Genomic DNA, 22,033 nt, shown 5'->3' with positions numbered 1-22,033 from the left:
TTACGGAAGCAGACTGCCACATCTTTCTCCTGAGGAACTGCTGTGGGTTTGAACCACTGACCGTTCGGTTAGCTGCCGAGCGCTTAACCACTGTGCCACCAGGGCTCCTTTGTATCTCATTATCTCACAAGTATTTTAGCCTAGCAGTCTTGGAAATAATACACTTAAAAGTGAGCAATTCAACAGAACCTTAGTCAGTCAGGAAAACCCTGCTAGAATAACACTGCATACTTCAGGCTTGTTGTTACTGGGTGCTGTCAAGTCAATTTCGTCTCATAGTGACCCTAGAGAACAGAGAACTGTCCCATAGGGTTTCCAAGGCTGTAATCTTTACAGGAGCAGATCACTAGGTGTTTTCTCCTGCGGAGCCACTGGGTGGGTTCAAACCTCCAATCTTGGGTTTAGTAGCTGAGTGCTTAACTGTGTGCCATTGGGTCTACTTGAGTGGCTTATATCTCAAGACCCCCATTTTCAAACTTTTCTTGAAGTTCTGGTCCCTATCCTGATTCTTGTTTATGAACTCCTCTGATTGATTCTCCATCCCCCAAGAAGGGTTCCATGTGTGGCTGCTGGTACTTCAGTTGTGTTGGAATGGAAAGGAGGAATTCGTTCTGGACCATCTCCCAGCTCATCCGTATTAAAACTGCACCCCCCTTCCTTATTTTTCCTCCTGGTTCTCCATTCCACGTTTGCACCCACCAAAGGTGCACTGCCCAGTTGTCATGGAGGAGGCAACCCTGACTCATGGCGCCCCCATGTGTATCAGAGTAGAGCTGCGCTCCATGGGGTCCTCAATCGCTGACTTTTCAGAAGTAAATTGCCAGGCCTTTCTCCTGAGGTACCTCTGGGTGGTCTCAAACCTCCAACCTTTCGGTGAGCAGCTGAGTATGTTAACAGTTTGCAACACTCAGGGACTTCAACCAGAATCCTTGGGTGGGGGAAAGAGGAGAAACTGAGGGCTGCATGGTCAGACACCGCCATTAGGGGGCGCCATGTTACATAGCCTGACCAACTGGTAGCCAAGCTCCCAGGAGGAATTTCGTAACCCCCGAGAGAACGGCTGGTCTGTCTTCCACCTAAAGAGAAAGGCTCACTTTTTGGTTCAGAAGAAAGAATCCCAACTGGTTCCAATCCTTCGCTGTAGCAGGAATTATTATTTGACAATGGGAAGGTTTTCCAGGGCATGGTTTGAGGCGAGACACGGTTTGGCGTTCACCTTCTTGTTCTCGGCTTGCATTGCTGTCTGTAAGACACAGAACTTGCTAGTTTAATTCCCCAGCCAGAGCCGATTTATGATTCCTTCATGCAGTTCTATTAATAGCATCGGGCTCCAAGTAAACACTCATTGCATGTAATGCCACCGAATAAACTGTCGCTGGGATGGCCACGATGGTACTGGTTCAGATCAGCAGACTGCTGGTGCTAACCACCTGCCTCCCTTCCTGTCTGCCTGCTCTACCTTTCCCCATTAACAAGCCTCTCATAAACAACCTTCCATTTCCAAAGAAAGAGAAAGCAAAATGATAATGACGTGGTGTGCATTTGAAAATAATGAGATTTCAAGCCTTCGTTCCTCCCCGACACCCCACCACTTCACGATAAACTGGGACTGGGAATCGGATTTCGAACCGGCACCACAGTGGCCCAAAGGATACTATTGTGCACGCAACTGGTGAAATGACACGTCCATTTGACATATTCACCCACCCCGCCTCCTTCTCCACCGCCCGAGTACTTTATCTGCACCTTGCTTAAGCCACTCTTCATTTTCAGCTCTAGGTTATTATAAGGTCTTGCGGAAAAAGCCTGAATCCTTGAGCAACCCTTAAACCAGGGTCTTATCCATCATTGTTACTGTTACTCTGACTCACTGCGACCCCACATCCAACAGAACAAAATGCTGCCTGGTCCTGTGCCATCTTCATGATCTTTGGGATGTTCGAGTCCATTGTTGTGGCCACTGTGTATTTCGAGTGCCTTCCCACATAGGGGCTTATCTTGTTGTGATCCATAGGGTTTTCACTGGCTAATTTTCAGAAGCAGATCACCAGGCCTGTTTTCCTAGTCTGTTGGCCTGGAGGCTCTGCTGAAACCTGTCCCCCATGGGTGACCCTACTGATATTTAAGATACTGGTGGCATGGCTTCCAGCCTCACAGCACCATACAAGCCTCCACAGTACAACAGACAGATGGGTGGTGGCATATCATCTTGCTTTCCCCGAAACAATTAGGTGCAAGGTCGGCATCCAGTGCTGTCACTATCGAATGAACGAGCTCTTTCGCTGGGAAGTACCGCTGACCGCGCACCGCCGTGAGGCAGCCATCCTCACCGTGTGGAAAGCGGGCTCTGGATGGGAGGCCTGCATTTGAATTCCTGCTCAGCCCTGATTGATTCTACAAACAGAGGTGATGTACTTAGCTTTCGCCAAGCCTCGCCTTCCTCACCCCTGGAATGGGATGGACGATCATGATTCCTGCTGCCTGAATTACTGGCCCTAAAGTCCAGGACCAGGCACAGGGGCCGGCACTCAACAGGCAGCAGCTGTGATAATTCATGTCACCCGACCACCCCTGGAACTGCATAGCAGCCTCACAGTTCCAGGGTTTAACCCACCCCCGAGTGGCTTCACTGAAAAACCCCTTTCTTTACTCTCATCCCATATTACGGATTGAATTGTGTTCCCTCAAATACGTGTTGTAAATCCTAAGCTCTGTACCTGTGGATGTAATCCCATTTGGAAATAGGGTTTTCTTTGCTCTGTTAATGAGGCCATATCAGTGTACGGTGTGCCTTGAACCTAACCACTTTTGAGATATAAAAAGAGCAGATTAGATTAAAAAAAAATCCAAACCCATTTCCATCAATTCCGACTCATAGCGACCCTATAGAACAGAGTAGAACTGCCCCATAGGGTTTCCCAGGAGCAGCTGGTGGATTTGAACTGCCAACCTTTTGGTTAGCAGCTGAGCTCTTTACTTACAGTGGCCCTAAATGGGGGAAGATAGATGCCACATGGAGATGGCCAGGGAACACTACAAAGAATGACGGAGAAGCTGAGACAAGTACCTTCCCCCAAAGTAGACAGTGAGACTCTTCCCCCAGAGCTAGTGCCCTAGTGCTTCTAGCCTCCGGAACTATGAGAAAATACATTTCTATGTGTCAAAGCCACCCACTGCCGGTATTTGTGTTACAGCAGCACTAGGTGACTAAGGCGCCCCATATCTGTGGAGTCGGTGGTTCCTTGGTTACAATCCCAACACAAGATGGACAATCTCACAGCTAGGAATAGGGCAATAAACCATAATAACGTGGTTGCACGGCAAACAATGAAATAGTAAGAATGCTTCATTATGGATAAGCCTTTGCAGGCAGAAAAACTGGAGTAGAGAAAGCTTTGCTGCCTCTAAAAATCCTGGACGGGACATACTCTAAGTAAGAAACACCAGGCCTCTCCAGTCAATGGCTTCCACCTCAGCTGCCTACGTGCAGTGAGCTTTTCAAGAGTTTCATCTGATTTTTTTTTCTTAATTTTTATTGTGCTTTAAGTGAAAGTTTACAAACCAAGTCAGTCTCTCATACAAAAATTTATATACACCTTGCTATCTATCCTAGTTGCCACCCCCCCCCCCCCGCCATGAGACAGCACACTCCTTCCTTCCTCTCTCTTTTTGTGTCCATTCGGCCACCACACAATCGTTCAACATGCTCCCGGTCTACTGCGTAACCATGAGAGGCCCTTCTTGGAAAGACGGAATGTTTCTCAAAACACTCAAATGTATTAGGCTTACAAAATGAGAAAAACATCCTGAGGAATTAATATAATGGCTTAGGAGAAGGATTTTATTTCTGGGCAAAAAAAAAAAATCATCTATAAATATTATATCAAGGCCTAACGCAGACCTTGGTTTCATAGGTATTGCAAACAATTTATGCTCTTGGCTGCTAACTTGAAGGTTAGAGGTTCAAGTCCACCCAGAGTCGCCTCGAAAGAAAGGCCTGGCGATGTACTTCTGAAAATCAGCCATTGAAAGCCCTATGGAAACCAGCCCCAAAGCAAAGACCATAAGGCAGGAAGGGGCAGGAAATCTGGGCGAATGGATATGGGGAACCCGTAGTGTAAAGTGAAGGGGGGAGAGGGCCGACACATTGCGGTGATTGCAACAAATGCCACAAAACCATTTGGGCATCAATCTTTTGAATGAGGAACTAATTTGCACTGGAAACGTTTACCTAAAACACAATTAAAAAGAGAAAGAAAACCGTATGGAGCAGTTCTACTCTGGCACGCATGGGGTCACCATGCGCTGAAGTCGACTTGACGTCAACTAGTTTAATGCAGGTCTCAAAGATGGAAAAACACTTCATTCTTTTCTGTAGGGAACTAGTAGTGGGATAACTCTGGATTGGAACACTTTTTAACGAATCAGAATAGATGTATGTGCCACTATAATGAAATGGGGAAACCCTGGCGGCGTAGAGGGGAAAAGCTACGTCTGCTAAGCAAAAGGTCAGCAGTTCAAATCCACCAGGCGCTCCCTGGAAAATCTATGGAGCAGTTCTACTCTGTCCTATAGGGTTGCTATGGGTTGGAATCGATTCCACGGCAACAGATTTGATTTTGGTTTTGGATAATGCAATGGGGAAACCCTGATGGTGTAGTGGGTAAGAGCTATGCCTGCTAACCAAAAGGTCAGCAGTTCAAATCTACGAGGGGCTCCTTGGAAACTCTATGGGCAGTTCTACTCTGTTCTATAGGATTGCTAGAAGTTGGAATTGACTTGATGGCAACAGGTTTGGTTTGGTTTTTGGGTTATAATGAAATAGAAATTAATCTACAAGTGTAATGATAAAACACAGGCTTGCTGCCAGCCAGTAGAAGTCTTCTATGTAAGAAACCTGATACATTAAATAGAACACTCATTAAAGAGACAAAATAGTCTACTGATTTATACTACAAACTACACTGATTTCTACTACTTAAAAAAAAAAAGATTTTTTTTTTTTAAGTAGTAGAATTAGATGTGGAAAATGTTCATTGATTTGTATGCAACATTTTAGGAAGGAAAAAATAAAAATAAAAGGAGGCAGGCTTGGATTGGTGTAAGTAAAAGCCCTGCCGTGGACTGAGTTGTGTCCCCTGAAAATATGTGTATCAACTTGGCTGGGCCAGGATTCCCAGTATTGTGTGACTGTCCACCATATGGTCATCTGATGTGATTTTCCTGTGTGTTGTAAATCCTACCTCTATGATGCTAATGAGGTGGGCTGGGTGGCAGTTAAGTTAATGTGGCAGAATTCAATCTACAAGATTGGATTATGTCTTGAGCCAATCTCTTTTGAAATATAAAAGAGAGAAGCAAGCATAGAGACAGAGAGACCTCAAACCACCAAGAAAGCAGCCCCAGAAGCAGAGCACATCCCTTGGACCCAGAGTTCAGCACTAGATAACTAAGAGAAGTTCTAAAAATAATGCATTCTTTTTACGAAACTTGTTCGGGAAAACATCCTGGTTTCGTTTTTCCTAGCATTTACACTTGCACTTTCTTCTGTTCTATCATGAAATCACCATGTTAGAGCAGAAAGGAACTTAGAAGCTGCCTAGTCTGTACTCTTGATGTAAAGACGATGAGCCTGAAGCCTCAAGATTTAAGACCACCCGCGTTCACAGAGATCACCAAGGGAAGGGCCAGAAGGAGTGTTCAGGCTTCTTATTCTTTAAGCCAGTCCTGTTTCTCAAGACGGTTAAAAAATAACAACAGCTACAAACAACTCGCTCTCATAATCACAACAGCTGATCATCTTCACATTCAATTTGCTCCTTAAAACATTAATATTTGGTTTAAATATAACACTCATTATATAATGGGTCAACAGGTCAACATGCTTATGTCTGCTTCTGCATAACAATTAAAGGCCTGTCTCGGAAAGATGGAATGTTCCTCAAAACACTCAAATGTCCTGGACTTACAGAACAATAAAAATATCCCAAGAAATTAATGCAATGGTTTAGGGGAAGGATTTTATTTCCCTCGCCTAAGGAAAGGAATTTAGACTGATATTGCAGTGTATTTTCTTGTCAGGTTGGTGTTTTAGAAGCCTATAGGTCTGTAGGTCCCTATACCAGTTGTTGTCAAGTGGATTCCGGCTCACAGAGACCCCACGTGCTCTGTAGGGTTTTCAACAGGTGATTTTTCAGAAGTAGATGGCCAGGCCTTTCTTCTGAGGTGCCTATGGGTGGATTCGAACTGTCATCCTTTCGGTTAGTAGCCCAGGGCTCAACTGCTCCAATCTGTAAAGATTCCAGCCAAGAAAGTCCTAAGGAGCACAGTTCTACTTTGTAACATATGGGGTCTCCATGAGTCTGAACCAACGTGACAGCAACAGGCTTGGTTTTCTGGTTTTTACAGGCAGAATTAATCTTTGCTTGGTTAACTCTTTTCTGTTGTTGTTGTTGAATATTTTCTGACTGTAAGGGAATCTGGGACATACAAAAGAAATTCATAGGCAATCAGATTAAAGGAATGAAAATAAAGGAAACCCTCCATGAGACAGATTGACACGGTAGCTGCAGCAACGGACTCAAACATACCAATGACCCTGAAGGTGGCACAGGACCAGGCAACATTTTGTTCTCTTGTGCATGGAGTTGCCATGAGTCAGAACTGAGTCGATAGCAACAACAACATATTAAAATATTAACTTAAAGAAACTTTTCACATGGATTTGTTGTGTTTTTTGATCAGCTATTAAGTGCTTTTGGAATTTCTTTTTTAGCAACAGCTCTGAAGATTTCTGAACCATTTCCAAACTGATAAAAAGACAACCAGGATGTTCCCTAGCTGCAAATATGGTGAGACTTCGTCTTGTTGACTTTGGACATGTCATCAGGAAAGGTCCATGACTGGAGAAGGACATCGTGTTTGGTAAAGGAGAGGGTCAGTGAAAATGAAGGAAACCTTCCATGAGATGGATTGACACACTGGCCTCAACAGTGGACTCAAACATACCAACCATCATGAAGATGGCTCAGGGCTGGGCAATGTTCCCTCCTGTTGTGCGTGACGTAGCCATGAGTCACAGCTAACTCCGAGGGGTATTGAGGGAGGACAGAGGGGAACACTTAATGCAGGTTGCAAGAGCAAGGGGGCGCCAGATGAGGCACAGAATGATGTTCCAAGGCACCACAAATATGAAAGGTGCCTGACTGAGGCAGCCGGACAAGAGGGGAAAGGCATTTCTGCTGATGCATCTTTGCTATCAACATCTATTCATCAAACCCATGAGCTGACTCGGTGGCAACTAATAGCAACAACAAAGATCAGAGGAGGAAGCGACTCAACCACTGTTCAGACACACAGTCTTCACACATACGCACCAAGGCTCCAGTCCATCTCCTCGGTGGCATCCCCATAGGCGCCATGCTGACTCTTGCCCTCGAAGTCCTTGGAGGAGAAGAGGGCTGTGTGCACGTGCAGGTAGGACAGGACAAGCAGGAAAGGTGTCTCGGAGTTCCTGCAAACAGAGGCCACAGGCAGCATGAGCACACGAACTATCCTGCTGATCAACAGCGGTCTCCTACTGTGTGCAACAATTCAGAAAAGACCACAGAACCATATCCAACATTGTAATTTTGTTCTGAGAACAGCAGATCTCCACAGTGGCTGGAGGAAGCGGCTTACTGCTACCTTCTGAGAATCAACCTACGGAAGGACGACACAGCCAAAACAAAACCCATTGCCTTCAACTCGATTCTGACCCATAGCCTCCCCATAGGGTTTCCAAAGGTGTAAATCTCTACAGAAGCAGACTGACACATCTTTCTCCCACCCAGTGGCTGGTTGTTTTGAACCGCCGACCTTTCGGTTAGCGATTGAGCGCCTTAACCACTGCTCCATAGCGATCCTCAGATGACCCAAGGCAGGCAGAAATATACTGGGAAATTGCCTGCTTTTCTGGATTCTATTCTTCCTTCTATATAGCGATTGCTAAAAAAAAAAAAAAATTTTTTTTTTTTTTTTTATGAAGCCAAGCACCTTCAAAATAGTATTCTCGTATCTCTGGTGTTCTCTTTGGAAAAACAAAATTATATAGATACTGACATACGTGTATATATAATGTATATGTCTATATAGGGTCGCTATGAATAGGAATCAACCCTATGGCAACAGGTTTTGGTATATAGCCATCTCTACATAAATACCCATATTCATTACTATATCCATATCTATATCCAAATCCTCTACTATATCTGAGGAGCCCTGGTGGCACAGTAGTTAAGCGCTCAGCTGCTAATGGAAAGGTTGGTGGTTTGAACCAACCAGCTATGCTGTAGGAGAAGCATGTGGCAGCCAGCTTCCATAAAGATTACAGCCTAGGAAAACCTACCTGGCAGTTCTACTCTGTCCTATAGGATTGCTATGAGTCAGAACCAACTTGACTGCAATTGGTATCTCTCTCTCTATCCCCCAATCTATCTAATCTATCTGTCCGTCCATCCATCCATCATCTATCTATCCATCCATCCATTCACCCACCCATTCATAATCTATCCATCTATCCATCCATCCATCATCTATTCATCCATCCATCCATTATCCATCTATCCATCCACCCACCTATCATCTGCCTACCTACTGACCTATTCTTGTTGGTTACCTTCAAGTTGATTCCCATTCCTAGAGACCCCACTTGTACAGGGGTTTCAAGGCTGTGACCTTTCAGAAACAGACTGCCAGCTCTTTCTTCCATGGCACCTCTAAGTGGGTTTGAACCATCAACCTTTCGGTTAGTAGCTGAGCGCTTAACTGTTTGCACCACCAGAGATCTATCTATACTATCACCTATTAAAGACAGTATCTTCAGTTGCCAGTTCTTCTAACAATCCATTTTTTTTTATTAACTTTTATTGAGCTTCAAGTGAACGTTTACAAATCAAGTCAGTCTGTCACATATAAGTTAATATACATCTTACTCCTTACTCCCACTTGCTCTCCCCTAATGAGTCAGCCCTTCCAGTCTCTCCTTTCGTGAAAACTTTGGCAGCCTCCAACTCTCTCTATCCTCCCATCCCCCTTCCAGACAGGAGATGCCAACACAGTCTCAAGTGTCCACCTGATATAATTAGCTCACTCTTCATCAGCATCTCTCTCTCACCCACCGTCCAGTCCCTTTCATGTCTGATGAATTGTCTTCGGGGATGGTTCCCGTCCTGTGCCAACAGAAGGTTTGGGGACCGTGACCGCCGGGATTCCTCTAGTCACATCCAGACCATTAAGTATGGTCTTTTTATGAGAATTTGGGGTCTGCATTCCACTGATCTCCTGCTCCCTCAGGGGTCCTCTGCTGTGCTCCCTGTCAGGGCAGTCATCGATTGTGGCCGGGCACCATCTAGTTCTTCTGGTCTCAGGATAATGTAGGTCTCTGGTTCATGTGGCCATTTCTGTCTCTTGGGCTCTTAGTTGTCGTGTGACCTTGGTGTTCTTCATTCTCCTTTGCTCCAGGTGGGTTGAGACCAATTGATGCATCTTAGATGCCCACTGGTTAGCTTTTAAGACCCCAGACACCACATTTCAAAGTGGGATGCAGAATGTTTTCATAATAGAATTATTTTGCCAATTGACTTAGAAGTCCGCTTAAACCATGGTTCCCAAACCCCCGCCCTTGCTCTGCTGACCTTTGAAGTATTCAGTTTATCCTGGAAACTTCTTTGCTTTTGGTCCAGTCCAGTCCAGTTGAGCTTACCTTCCATGTATTGAGTGTTGTCCTTCCCTTCACCCAAAGCAGTTCTTATCTACTAATTAATCAGTAAAAAACCCTCTCCCTCCCTCCCTCCCCCCCTCGTAACCACAAAAGTATGTGTTCTTCTCAGTTTATACTATTTCTCAAGATCTTATAATAGTGGTCTTATACAATATTTGTCCTTTTGCCTCCTACTGATTTCACTCAGCATAATGCCTTCCAGGTTCCTCCATGTTATGAAATGTTTCACAGATTCGTCACTGTTCTTTATCGATGCGTAGGATTCCATTGTGTGAATATACCACAATTTATTTACCCATTCATCCGTTGATGGACACCTTGGTTGCTTCCAGCTTTTTGCTATTGTAAACAGAGCTGCAATAAACATGGGTGTGCATATATCTGTTTGTGTGAAGGCTCTTATTTCTCTAGGGTATATTCCGAGGAGTGGGATTTCTGGGTTGTATGGTAGTTTTATTTCTAACTGTTTAAGATAATGCCAGATAGATTTCCAAAGTGGTTGTACCATTTTACATTCCCACCAGCAGTGTATAAGAGTTCCAATCTCTCCACAGCCTCTCCAACATTTATTATTTTATGTTTTTTGGATTAATGCCAGCCTTGTTGGAGTGAGATGGAATCTCATTGTAGTTTTAATCTGCATTTCTCTAATGGCTAATGATCGAGAGCATTTTCTCATGTATCTGTTAGCTGCCTGAATATCTTCTTTAGTGAAGTGTGTGTTCATACCCTTTGCCCACTTCTTGATTGGGTTGTTTGTCTTTTTGTGGTTGAGTTTTGACAGAATCATGTAGATTTTAGAGATCAGGCGCTGGTCGGATATGCATAGCTGAAAATTCTTTCCCAGTCTGTAGGTGGTCTTTTTACTCTTTTGGTGAAGTCTTTAGATGAGCATAGGTGTTTGATTTTTAGGAGCTCCCAGTTATCGTAAAAACCCATTTTTAATGCTAATCCCCTCTTGTGTTCCCCTGTACCACCCACCAAATTCCCACACACGTCAGCCCATAACACGTATCTTTTACATCTTTCCATCTTTCTGTTCTTGGCAGTTTGAACCCATTCAGGGGCTCCATGGGCCATGTCTTCCCATAAAGACTGTTGTTGTTGTTGTTAGGTGCATTGAGTTGGTTCTGATTCATAGCGGCCCTGTGTACAACAGAACAAAACACTGCCCGTTCCTGCACCACCCTCACAATCTTTGTTACGTTTGAGCCCATCGTTGCCTAGAAAACCCTATGGGGCAGGTCTACTGTGTCACATGAGGTTGCTATGATTCGGATTCGACTCGATGGCGCCTGACAACAACTTTAGAGCAACTTTTGCACAAACCGTGTTGTGTTGATGAACTCTTCCCATGTGCTCCGTGGCTGGATAGAGTTGCTGAAGCTGAGAGAGCCTACGGGATATTCCTTCCAATCACAGACATGAACTGATGCCATGCTAATTGCCAGTCACAGCGCCAAGAACAGCCGGCCGCTTAACTGTTGCACCACCCGGGCTCCTTCTACTCTAGAGAAGGTACTACTAACTATATATAATCAATTCCTGACTTCGGTTCTGGTCATTTTGAAGGGATTATCCCCTAAGCCTAACATCTTTGCCAGTCACTAACAGTTCCAAATAAATATTTACTTAAATCATTTTTACCTTTAGGATATGTTTTAATACCCTAACTCCTCGTGATAACTGAAAACATTTCAAAATTAGATGAAAACAGAGTGGAGTAGCGTATTAACGTAAAGAAAACAAAAATCCTCACAATTGGACCAATAAGTAACATCATGATAAATAGAGAAAAGATTGAAGTTGTCAAGGATTTCATTTTACTTGGATCCACAATGAATGAGCATGGAAGAAGTCAAGAAATCAAATGACATATTGCATTGGGCAAATCTGCAGCAAAAGACCTCTTTAAAGTGTTGAAAAGCAAAGCTGTCACCTTGAAGACTAAAGTGTGCCTGACTCAAGCCATAGTATTTTCAGTCACCTCATATGCATGTGAAAGCTGGACAATGAATGAAGAAGACCCAAGAAGAATCATCGCCTTTGAATTGTGGTGTTGGCAAAGAATATTGAATATACCACGGACTGCCAAAAGAACAAACAAATCTGTCTTGGAAGAAGTACAGCCAGAAAGCTCCTTAGAGGCAAGAATATGTCTCACATACTTTGGACATGTTGTCAGGAGGGACCAGTCCCTGAGAAGGACATCGTGCTTGGTAAAGTAGAGGGTCAGGTAAAAAGAGTAAGACCCTCAACGAGATGGACTGACACAGTGGCTGCAACAATGGGCTCAAACATAACAACGATCATGAAGATGGCGCAGGACCAGGCAGCGTTTTGTTCTATTGTAGACAGGGTCACTATGAGTTGGAACCAACTCGATGGCACCCAACATCAACCCTGCAACTCTAGTAACTTTACCTCGAATAAATAAATTGGTGCATACTTTTCCGAATGCATTTGTAATTCCTAATGCTGGTATAGCTTGAGTTCCTTCAGCCCACACAGCTCCTTCTGGGCCAACTTCTCAGATCTCCCAGTGACAACACTTCTCTTTTAAGGTCAACCCTTGCATTTATTAGCCCCTAAAAAAAAACCCAAAACCAAACCCAGTGCCGTCGAGTCGATTCCGACTCATAGCGACCCTATAGGAGAGGGTAGAACTGCCCCATAGAGTTTCCAAGGAGTGCCTGGAGGATTTGAACTGCTGACCCTTTGGTTAGCAGCCATAGCAGTTAACCACTACGCCACCAGGGTTTCCTTATTAGCCCCTAGTCCTTTGCAATAGAAAAATAAAGCACAAAACATCACACTTTGAGTGACGGCTGAGCCAGACACCTCCTGTTTTCTGCAAACAGGCAGATCAAACTGAGCATGTCATTGTTCATCTTTTGTACAGTGCTTTACAGTTCCAGCGCTTGGTGATAAATTATATCACCTTTTTTTTTTTTTACAAGAGTATAAAATAAAAGAACATTGTTATAATTATACAACTAAGAAGCCCTGGTGGCACTACTGTTAGGCGCTTGGCTGCAAACCAAAAGGTTGGCGGTTTGAACTCACCCAGCGGCTCCCTTTGAGAAAGACCTGGTGTTGTTCTCTGTAAAGATTATGGAGTAGGTAACCCTAGGTAGCAGTTCTCCTCTGTCGTATAGGGTAGCTACGAGCCAGAATCGACTCAGTGGCATCCAACAACAACAACATGGTTTCTCACCATTATTTTCTCTCTCAAGCCTTCTAAAGAAATCCCATAACATCACACAGCGTAGTAGGTTGAATTATGCTCCCCTAAAAGATATGTGAAGTCCTCATCCCTGGTACTTGTGAATATGAACTTATTTGGAAGTAGGGTCTTTGCAAATGCACCCACATTAAGAAGAAGTCATGCTGGAATAGCTATCTGCTCCAGTAAATATCACAGCTTAGGAAACCTTATCGGGGCAGTTCTACTCTGTCACATGGGGTCGCTGTGAGTCCAATATCCACTTGACAGCACCCAACAACAACAAGAAAGCAAAAAAAGTTTCTAAGTGGCTTGTCCTAACTCTCGCCATAACTGGAACTGGAAGACATGAGAGTGGAATGCCCGATACCTGATCCGTAACTCTCACCATTCTTTCTCAGGAGGGACAGAAGGGATGTTGATGTTCGGATGGAGGCGTGGGCGTTGTCATCCTCGCTCGTGATCTACAAGAAAGAATGACTACGGAGCCATCCCGTTGGCTACTTAGGAGGAGAGATGCCCTGAAGAAGCCTGGGACTCTGGCCATACATGGTAGCCTGCTAAGCCTCCTTTCCAGTCCTTCTGGGGGAACTTTATTCACACATGGCCAGACCGCACTTGCAGCTCCTTCTCAAGATGCATGGTGTGGTCCTTAAAACTGGCTTAGATTCCTCAAAACAAACTTTAAATTGCACTCTGTATGCTTATTCCTAAATAGACAGTTACATTATGCATGGGGGCAATTCCACCGCAATTTCTATCTCATCTGTTCTCCCACTTATTTTTAGATTTAAAGTTAAGTAAAAACAGAAGGATGCTTAAAAAGTCAATCTTCTGAGCACAGTATATGGTCATAGCTGGAGATGCTGGCTACGGCTCCAGAATTTGCTGAGAAGGAAAAGCTGTGCTGCTGGGTTCCAGCCCAGGTTCAACTGGGGTCACCATATTTGGATGGCAGCCCTCTTGCCCAAGAAAAAAAGATACAGTTTTAATAAAAAAAAAAAAAGACAAAGAAGAAAGAGGATGCAGCCAACATCATGGGCAGAACCACAAGATGGGGGCATGCATTTAAGAAGTGGGAGGTGAGGATGGCAACATAAATGATAAAGAGGGCATAACAAGCAAGTAAGTGAGCCCAAGATAAATGCCAGGAGTCCCTCCATGGCGCAAATGGTTAACCATTTGACTACTAGCTGAAAGGTTGGTGGTTTGATCCCACACAGAGACACCTCACAAGACAGGTCTGGCAATCTGCTTGTGAAAGACTCCATGGGGAGTCTTATGGGGTTACCATAAGTCAGAACAGACTTGACAGCAACAAACAACAACAATGAGATAAATGATGTTAATGATGAGCTTAGAAAGGGAGGTGAAGTCAAAGACTCACCCTTCAGAGTTCAGTCATGGTCTGGGTATGTGGCTTTCATTTTTGGATATTGGAAGAGGGCCTTTGGTGTAAGGGGAGAAGGTTAATAATGTGCTCATTATTATAAAGTGCACACCTTTATAGAATTTTTTTTCTATCATCTCTCTAGAAAGCAGCAGATTTTTCATTCAACATGCAAGACATCATAGATACCAGTCAAGGTCCAAGGTATCAGAATAGAGTGATGAGGTTTTATATACAAAAATAAACCAGGAAAACGTAGGAATGCATACCCAGCTTGCAAAAAGCCACCATCACACGCAGATTTACCACCCAGGCATAGAGGTACAATCAGTGGCGCGTCAGACAGATATAAATCTTCGGTGCCCCACACACATCCTGGGGCATGACTGACAGCTCGCTCTTGGCTGGAAGAATTGTCCCTTAGCAAAATCCTTTGAGGGATCGGGAGAGGCCACTTCCCTAGGACACCTGGGTCTCCCTTCTTCAGCACGACCTTGAACATGGAATCACCTCCGCGAGGTGGTGGGAGGGAACCACTGAATAAGAGCTTGACTCCTTTTTCACTAGCTGGAGCCCTTTAGTAAACAACTTTTCTTGAAAATTTATCGTCACTGTCTTGCATGCTGTGTGAAAACAGAGAGCTCTCAGCTGCTACATGCCTCCCCTCCGTTTGTTAAAAATACAGCAGGCAGCTTCCAACCTTCCTGGTAACACGCCATCACTCCGACCTCAGGGTGAAAAGAGATTTACATCCTATCGATATGGGGAGAGGGAAACCCATGCAAGAAGAGGGCAGCATCACGGTCTTTTGTTTTGTTGTCTGTCTGTCGTGGGCTATGTTTTTAACGTTTCGAGTATAACATTTCACAATCTGAGTAGCTGACCTTTATTGCTCACACAGCGTTCCACCTTGAATTGGAGGCTTGCTGACTCTTTCCGCAAGCCCTCTGCTGCTAGTGACTAGGCTGTGGCGTAAGCCGGACTACGGCAAAAACAGTCCCCCAGGCAGAGTGACCACCGCTCCTGCTGAGCTCTGCAGACAGACTCGGGTACCCAGTTGTTCATCTCTCCCACCCATGCATTTCACATCTATTGAATAAATGGTCGGCTAACATGCTAGCAGACGCTACAAATACAACAGTCCAGACCCTGCCATCAGTGACCCACAGTTCAGACCAGGCCATTGATGGTCATATCCAGATGTTTTCAATGCCAGTACATGAGACTTCCACCATCCATCTGCATGACTGTCATACTGTGGTGGCTTGCATGTTGCTGCGATGCCAGAAGCTATACCACTGGTTTTTCAAATACCAGCAGTGTCACCCATGGTGGACAGGTTTCAGCAGAGCTTCCAGACTAAGACAGAGTAGGAAGAAGGACCTGGCGATCTACTTCCAAAAATCAGCCAGTGAAAACCCTGTGGAGCACTGTTCTACTCTGATACACCTGGGGTCGCTTGGATCAGCCATAAAAAGAGGTGTTCCTGCTTTCTCTGGCTCATCCTCTCGGGGTGGCAGTCAGCAGGGACTGTCAGTGGCTGTCACCCTGGAAGACGCTGAACAACTGCAGTTCTCTTGGATCCCACGACTCATTCCACCATTCACTCATCTCCTTCTCTGCCTGAACCTCTGGGTATCTGCACTTCCGACACCTAATATACCAAAGCTCACGCTTCCTGATTTCAGTCTAGGTCTCAGAATCCCAGGGCATAAAAAAGACAAGTCCTGAGAGTCCTTTATCCACACTCCAGTTGGGAAAGTATGGACATAGATCTGTCATGGAGAAAGATGAATATCCCTCCATAGCTGTATTTACGGCTCATGGCATGGTCAACGTGTTGGGGACCCAGCCCAGAAACCAGCTCCATTCTGAACGGGGTACCTTGTAGGGCTACAAAGGTTTGAAACAAATCAAGTGGTAGGGGTGGTGTTAGCTGCCATTGAGTTGGCTCTGACTGACAGCAACCTTACGGATAACAGAAGGAAACACTGCCATGACCTACGCCATCTTCATGGTCATTGGTATGTTTGAGCCCATTGTTGTGGCTATTATGCCAATCCATCTCATTACGGGGTTTCCTCATTGTTGTTGACCCGCTACTTTAGCAACCATACTGACGTTTTCTAGAGAGTAGCCTTTCCTTATGATGTGTCCAAAGTAAGTGAGTTGAAGTCTCACCATACTTGCTATAAAGAAGCTTTCTGGCTAAACAACATGTTGGCCCAAAACATAATGAACATCTCCCCTAAGTAAGGTGTTCCTTTAAAAAATAAAATCACCTACATGAGACCAAACAGTCAACAGTGACTTTAAGACAAAGATGAGAATGCAAGGGGGCAGGAAAACTAGATTAAGGGAAATAGAACAACCAGAATGGAAATAAAGAGAATGTTCACGCATCGTGAAGAATGTAACCGAGGTCACCGAACAAATTGTGTAAAAATTGTTGAATGGGAGCCTGAACTGCTGTGTAAACCTTCACAGAAAACACAATAAAATATTGAAAAAAAAAAAGAAGCATTCTGGTTGTATTTCTTCTAAGAGTGATTTGTTTGTTCTTCTGGTAGCCCAGAGTATATATTCAACATTCTTTGCCATCACAATTCACATGCATCTTCTCTTCTGTCTTCCTTTTTTCTTTTTTTTTCAGTGGTATCTACCCATATTTAACAAGTTAATTCTTTGCTGATGATTCTTTAATTATTTAACCTTTCGGTTTCTGGATACGTGTGTGCATTGCCCTTAATCTTTTTTTTTTTTTTACATATATATATTTTTTAATAATTTTTATTGTGCTTTAAGTGAAAGTTTACAAATCAAGTCAGTCTGTCACATACAAGCTTATATACACCTTACTCCATACTCCCACTTACTCTCCCCCTAATGAGTCAGCCCGCTCCCGCCTTTCAGTCTCTCCTTTCGTGACAATTTTGCCAGTTTCTAACCCTCTCTATCCTCCTATCTCCCCTCCAGACAGGAGATGCCAACACAGTCTCAAGTGTCCACCTGATACAAATAGCTCACTCTTTGTCAGCATCTCTCTCCAACCCATTGTCCAGTCCCTTCCATGTCTGATGAGTTATCTTCGGGAATGGTTCCTGTCCTGGGCCAACAGAAGGTTTTGGGGACCATGACCACTGGGATTCCTCTAGTGTCAGTCAGACCATTAAGTCTGTCCTTCTTATGAGAATTTGGGGTCTGCATCCCACTGATCTCCTGCTCCCTCAGGGGTTCTCTGTTGTGCTCCCTGTCAGGGCAGTCATAGGTTGTGGCCGGGCACCATCTAGTTCCTCTGGTCTCAGGATGATGTAAGTCTCTGGTTCATGTGGCCCTTTCTGTCTCTTGGGCTCATAGTTATCGTGTGACCTTGGTGTTCTTCATTTTCCTTTGATCCAGGTGGGTTGAGACCAATTGATGCATCTTAGATGGCCACTTGTTAGCATTTAAGACCCCAGATGCCACATTTCAAAGTGGGATGCAGAATGTTTTCATAATAGTATTATTTTGCCAATTGACTTAGAAGTCCACTTAAGCCATAGTCCCCAAACCCCCGCCCTTGCTCCGCTGATCTTTGAAGCATTCAGTTTATCCCGGAAACTTCTTTGCTTTTGGTCCAGTCCAGTTGAGCTGACCTTCCGTGTATTGAGTATTGTCCTTCCCTTCACCTAAAGTAGTTTTTATCTACTAACTAATCAGTAAATAACCCTCTCCCCCCTCCCTCCCTCCCCACCTCGTAACCACAAAAGTATGTGTTCTTCTCAGTTTATACTATTTCTCAAGATCTTATAATAGTGGTCTTATACAATATTTGTCCTTTTGCCTCTGACTCATTTCACTCAGCATAATGCCTTCCAGGTTCCTCCATTTTATGAAATGTTTCACAGATTCGTCACTGTTCTTTATCGATGCGTAGTATTCCATTGTGTGAATATACCACAATTTATTTACCCATTCATCCGTTGATGGACACCTTGGTTGCTTCCAGCTTTTTGCTATTGTAAACAGAGCTGCAATAAACATGGGTGTGCATATATCTGTTCGTGTGAAGGCTGTTATTTCTCTAGGGTATATTCCGAGGAGTAGGATTTCTGGGTTGTATGGTAGCTCTAACTTTTTAAGAAAATGCCAGATAGATTTCCAAAGTGGTTGTACCATTTTACATTCCCACCAGCAGTGTATAAGAGTTCCAATCTCTCCGCAGCCTCTCCAACATTTATTATTTTGTGTTTTTTGGATTAATGCCAGCCTTGTTGGAGTGAGATGGAATCTCATCGTAGTTTTAATCTGCATTTCTCTAATGGCTAATGATCGAGAGCATTTTCTCATGTATCTGTTAGCTGCCTGAATATCTTCTTTAGTGAAGTGTGTGTTCATATCCTTTGCCCACTTCTTGATTGGGTTGTTTGTCTTTTTGTGGTTGAGTTTTGACAGAATCATATAGATTTTAGAGATCAGGCGCTGGTCTGAAATGTCATAGCTGAAAATTCTTTCCCAGTCTGTAGGTGGTCTTTTTACTCTTTTGGTGAAGTCTTTAGATGAGCATAGGTGTTTGATTTTTAGGAGCTCCCAGTTATCTGGTTTCTCTTCATCATTTTTGGTAATGTTTTGTATTCTGTTTATGCCTTGTATTAGGGCTCCTAGGGCTGTCCCTATTTTTTCTTCCATGATCTTTATCGTTTTAGTCTTTATGTTTAGGTCTTTGATCCACTTGGAGTTAGTTTTTGTGCATGGTGTGAGGTATGGGTCCTGTTTCATTTTTTTGCAAATGGATATCCAGTTATGCCAGCACCATTTGTTAAAAAGACTATCTTTTCCCCAATTAACTGACACTGGGCCTTTGTCAAATATCAGCTGCTCATATGTGGATGGATTTATATCTGGGTTCTCAATTCTGTTCCACTGGTCTATGTGCCTGTTGTTGTACTAATACCAGGCTGTTTTGACTACTGTGGCTGTATAATAGGTTCTGAAATCAGGTAGAGTGAGGCCTCCCACTTTCTTCTTCTTTTTCAGTAATGCTTTACTTATCCGAGGCTTCTTTCCCTTCCATACGAAGTTGGTGATTTGTTTCTCCATCACATTAAAAAATGTCATTGGAATTTGGATCAGAAGTGCATTGTATGTATAGATCGTTGCCCTTAATCTTTAATCTGACTGACTTTTCTCACCATGAATTAAAATCAATATCACCCCTATTCCTTCCTGGCTTCAACTTTCATTTAAACTAATGAAATCACCCTGAAATCCCTTGATTCAGAAGACGGCTTGTGCCAAACCACAGCCAGGCATCAGGGCCACATCTACCACGGCCCCACTCTGGATGCGAAAGGCTAGGTTGGACCGTGCCAGCTGTGGTGAGAAGCAGAACAGGATAAAGGGTCATATCTGCTCATGAAACATTCATCAGCTGTCGCAGACTTGAGGGATTGGTGATGACACCAGCTATGCCTGAAGAGAGGACTATTTATTTGCTGTAAAGCTACAGACCGTAGAAAAGGATAGGGGAGGCTCTTCTCTGTGGCCCTCCACAAAGTGCACCATCTTCCCATGCAGATCTCATCCCAATGGTTACTAGCATGCTTTCCAGCACTCTGACGTGATGGTGGCTTCTCCGTGGGGAGTGGCCAGTGACCGGGGTCCGTTAAAGTCAGAACAAGATCTCACTACTCTGGGACATCAGAGATTAAAAATCGAACTCTATATCAGTTTCAATTTGGGGGTTCATTGTACAGCAGACCTTTTGGTAAAGGACATGTTTGTGAAGCACAAGAGAAGCCCTATAGTAAGCGTAACACAAAATTACATATTAGGAGCTCTGGTGGCATAGTGGTTAATAGATTTGTTGCTAACCAAAAGATCGGTAGTTCAAATCCACCAGCCCCTCCTTGGAAACACTATGGGCAGTTCCACTCTGACTATAGGGTCGCTATGAGTCAGAATTGACTCAACAGTGATGGGTTTGTTTGTTTGTTTGTTTGTTTGTTTGTTTTGGTTTTAACTTCTAAGGAGCCCTGATAGCACAACTGTTAAGTGTTCAGTTGCTAACGGAAAGTCAGTGGTTCAAACTCACCCAGAGGCTTGTTGGGAGAAAGACCTGGCAATTTGCTCACATAAAAACTATAGCTCAGGAAATCCTAGGGGGCAGTTTTACTCTGTCACATGGGGGTGCCATGACTCAAAATCGACTTGATGGCATCCAACAACAAGACTTCTAATTACAGACTCTTAAAATACACACATATATACTACTGACCCAACTCACGTGAACAGGGGCTTGTCGAACAAAACACTCACCGTCAATTTCACATGAATTGATGAATCCATAGATACCATAGGCTATACAAGCTATGCACGTGTGTGTGTACAAAGTCATCATTGTTCTTGGAATATCTTTTCAAAGTGAGCATGTGTATATTTGCACAGAAAAATACAAAGTGGTTTCTTTCAACCTAATTTTTTTTTCTTAGCAATGAAGCACTGTTTTCAATAAATCTATAGAGAAGGGACCAGCCGCTGGAGAAGGACACCATGCTTGGTAAAGTAGAGGGTCAGAGACAAAGAGGAAGACCCTCAAAGAGATGGACTGACACAGTGGCTGCAACAATGGGCTCAAGCATAACAACGATTGTGAGGACAGTGCAGGACCCGGCACTGTTTTGTTCTATTGTACATATAGGGTCACTATGAGTCAGAACTAACTCGATAGCACCTAACAACAACCACATAGAGGAACAGGGACCAACACGTGTCTTTTCACAAAGCAGAATAACCAAGGTGCACCTGTCTCTGTTCACAATGACGTAAAACATCTCATTCTTCCCACTAGCATAAAACACCTTTTTATTTAGCCTTGACTGGAACTAAAGAAAGCCATTTACTGAATAAAATTAACTTGCTAAAATCACTCATTGCCTTGCAGCCTTTATTTATTTATCAAAATATCCAGATACTTCTCCATCACCATGGCAAAGATGATATACCAGCTTTAGGACTTGTAGAAGGAGCTATCAGGGTGCATTCTCCTTTAGGGGTGGCCAAGAGCATCAGGCGTAGGCTCTCCTCTGTGAAGAAAAAGGGCTGAGACACCCGGACCATGTCCTAGTCTTCCTCCCTATAATCCTCACTTAGACCTTATCATAAGGAGCCCTGGTGGCACAACAGTTAAGTGCTCAGCTGCTAGCCAGAAGGCTGGTGGTTCAAACCCACGCAGTGGCTCTGAGGGAGAAAGACCTGCCGACCTGCTCCCATAAAGATTCCAGCCTAGGAAACCCTACGGCGCAGTTCTACTCTGTCACATGGGGTCGCTATGAGTCAGAGCCAACCCCACAGCATCCCACAAGGACAACACACCTTCTCAGTGAGCACATCACGCTAGAGTAAGTGGCAGAACAAAGGATGGACCCACAGCTTTCTGTCCTCTGCTGAGGACAGGGTCCCTGGGTGGGACCGATGGTTAGGCACTCAACTTCTGTCCAAAGGAGCCGTGGTGGTGCAGTGAAGAGCTCAGCTGCTAACCAAAATGTCTACAGTTCGAATCCACCAGGCGCTCTCTGGAAACCCTGTGGAGCAGTTCTCCCCTGTTCTACAGGGTGGCTAGGAGTCAGAATCGACTTGACAGCAATGTTTTTTTTTTTTTTCTATCCAAAAGCTTAGC

At 44.1% G+C, this 22,033-nt stretch overlaps 1 protein-coding gene across 4 annotated transcripts in view; it reads right to left on the bottom strand.

Moving 5' to 3' along the window:
* Nucleotides 1-22,033, bottom strand: part of LOC100659001 (steroid sulfatase) — a 196,239-nt gene that overhangs the window by 84,531 nt on the left and 89,675 nt on the right. For all 4 annotated transcript variants that reach the window (XM_010600188.3, XM_023539677.2, XM_003420630.4 and 1 more), the window contains exon 7: nt 7,377-7,513. In XM_010600188.3, coding sequence (XP_010598490.3) covers nt 7,377-7,513 — 137 coding nt within the window. The remainder of the gene's footprint in view (nt 1-7,376; nt 7,514-22,033) is intronic.

This window comes from Loxodonta africana, chromosome X, assembly GCF_030014295.1.
Source record: "Loxodonta africana isolate mLoxAfr1 chromosome X, mLoxAfr1.hap2, whole genome shotgun sequence".
Taxonomy (NCBI): Eukaryota; Metazoa; Chordata; class Mammalia; order Proboscidea; family Elephantidae; genus Loxodonta; species Loxodonta africana.
Note: the sequence above shows the minus strand (reverse complement) of the source record. Positions and strands in the feature narration are given on the sequence as shown.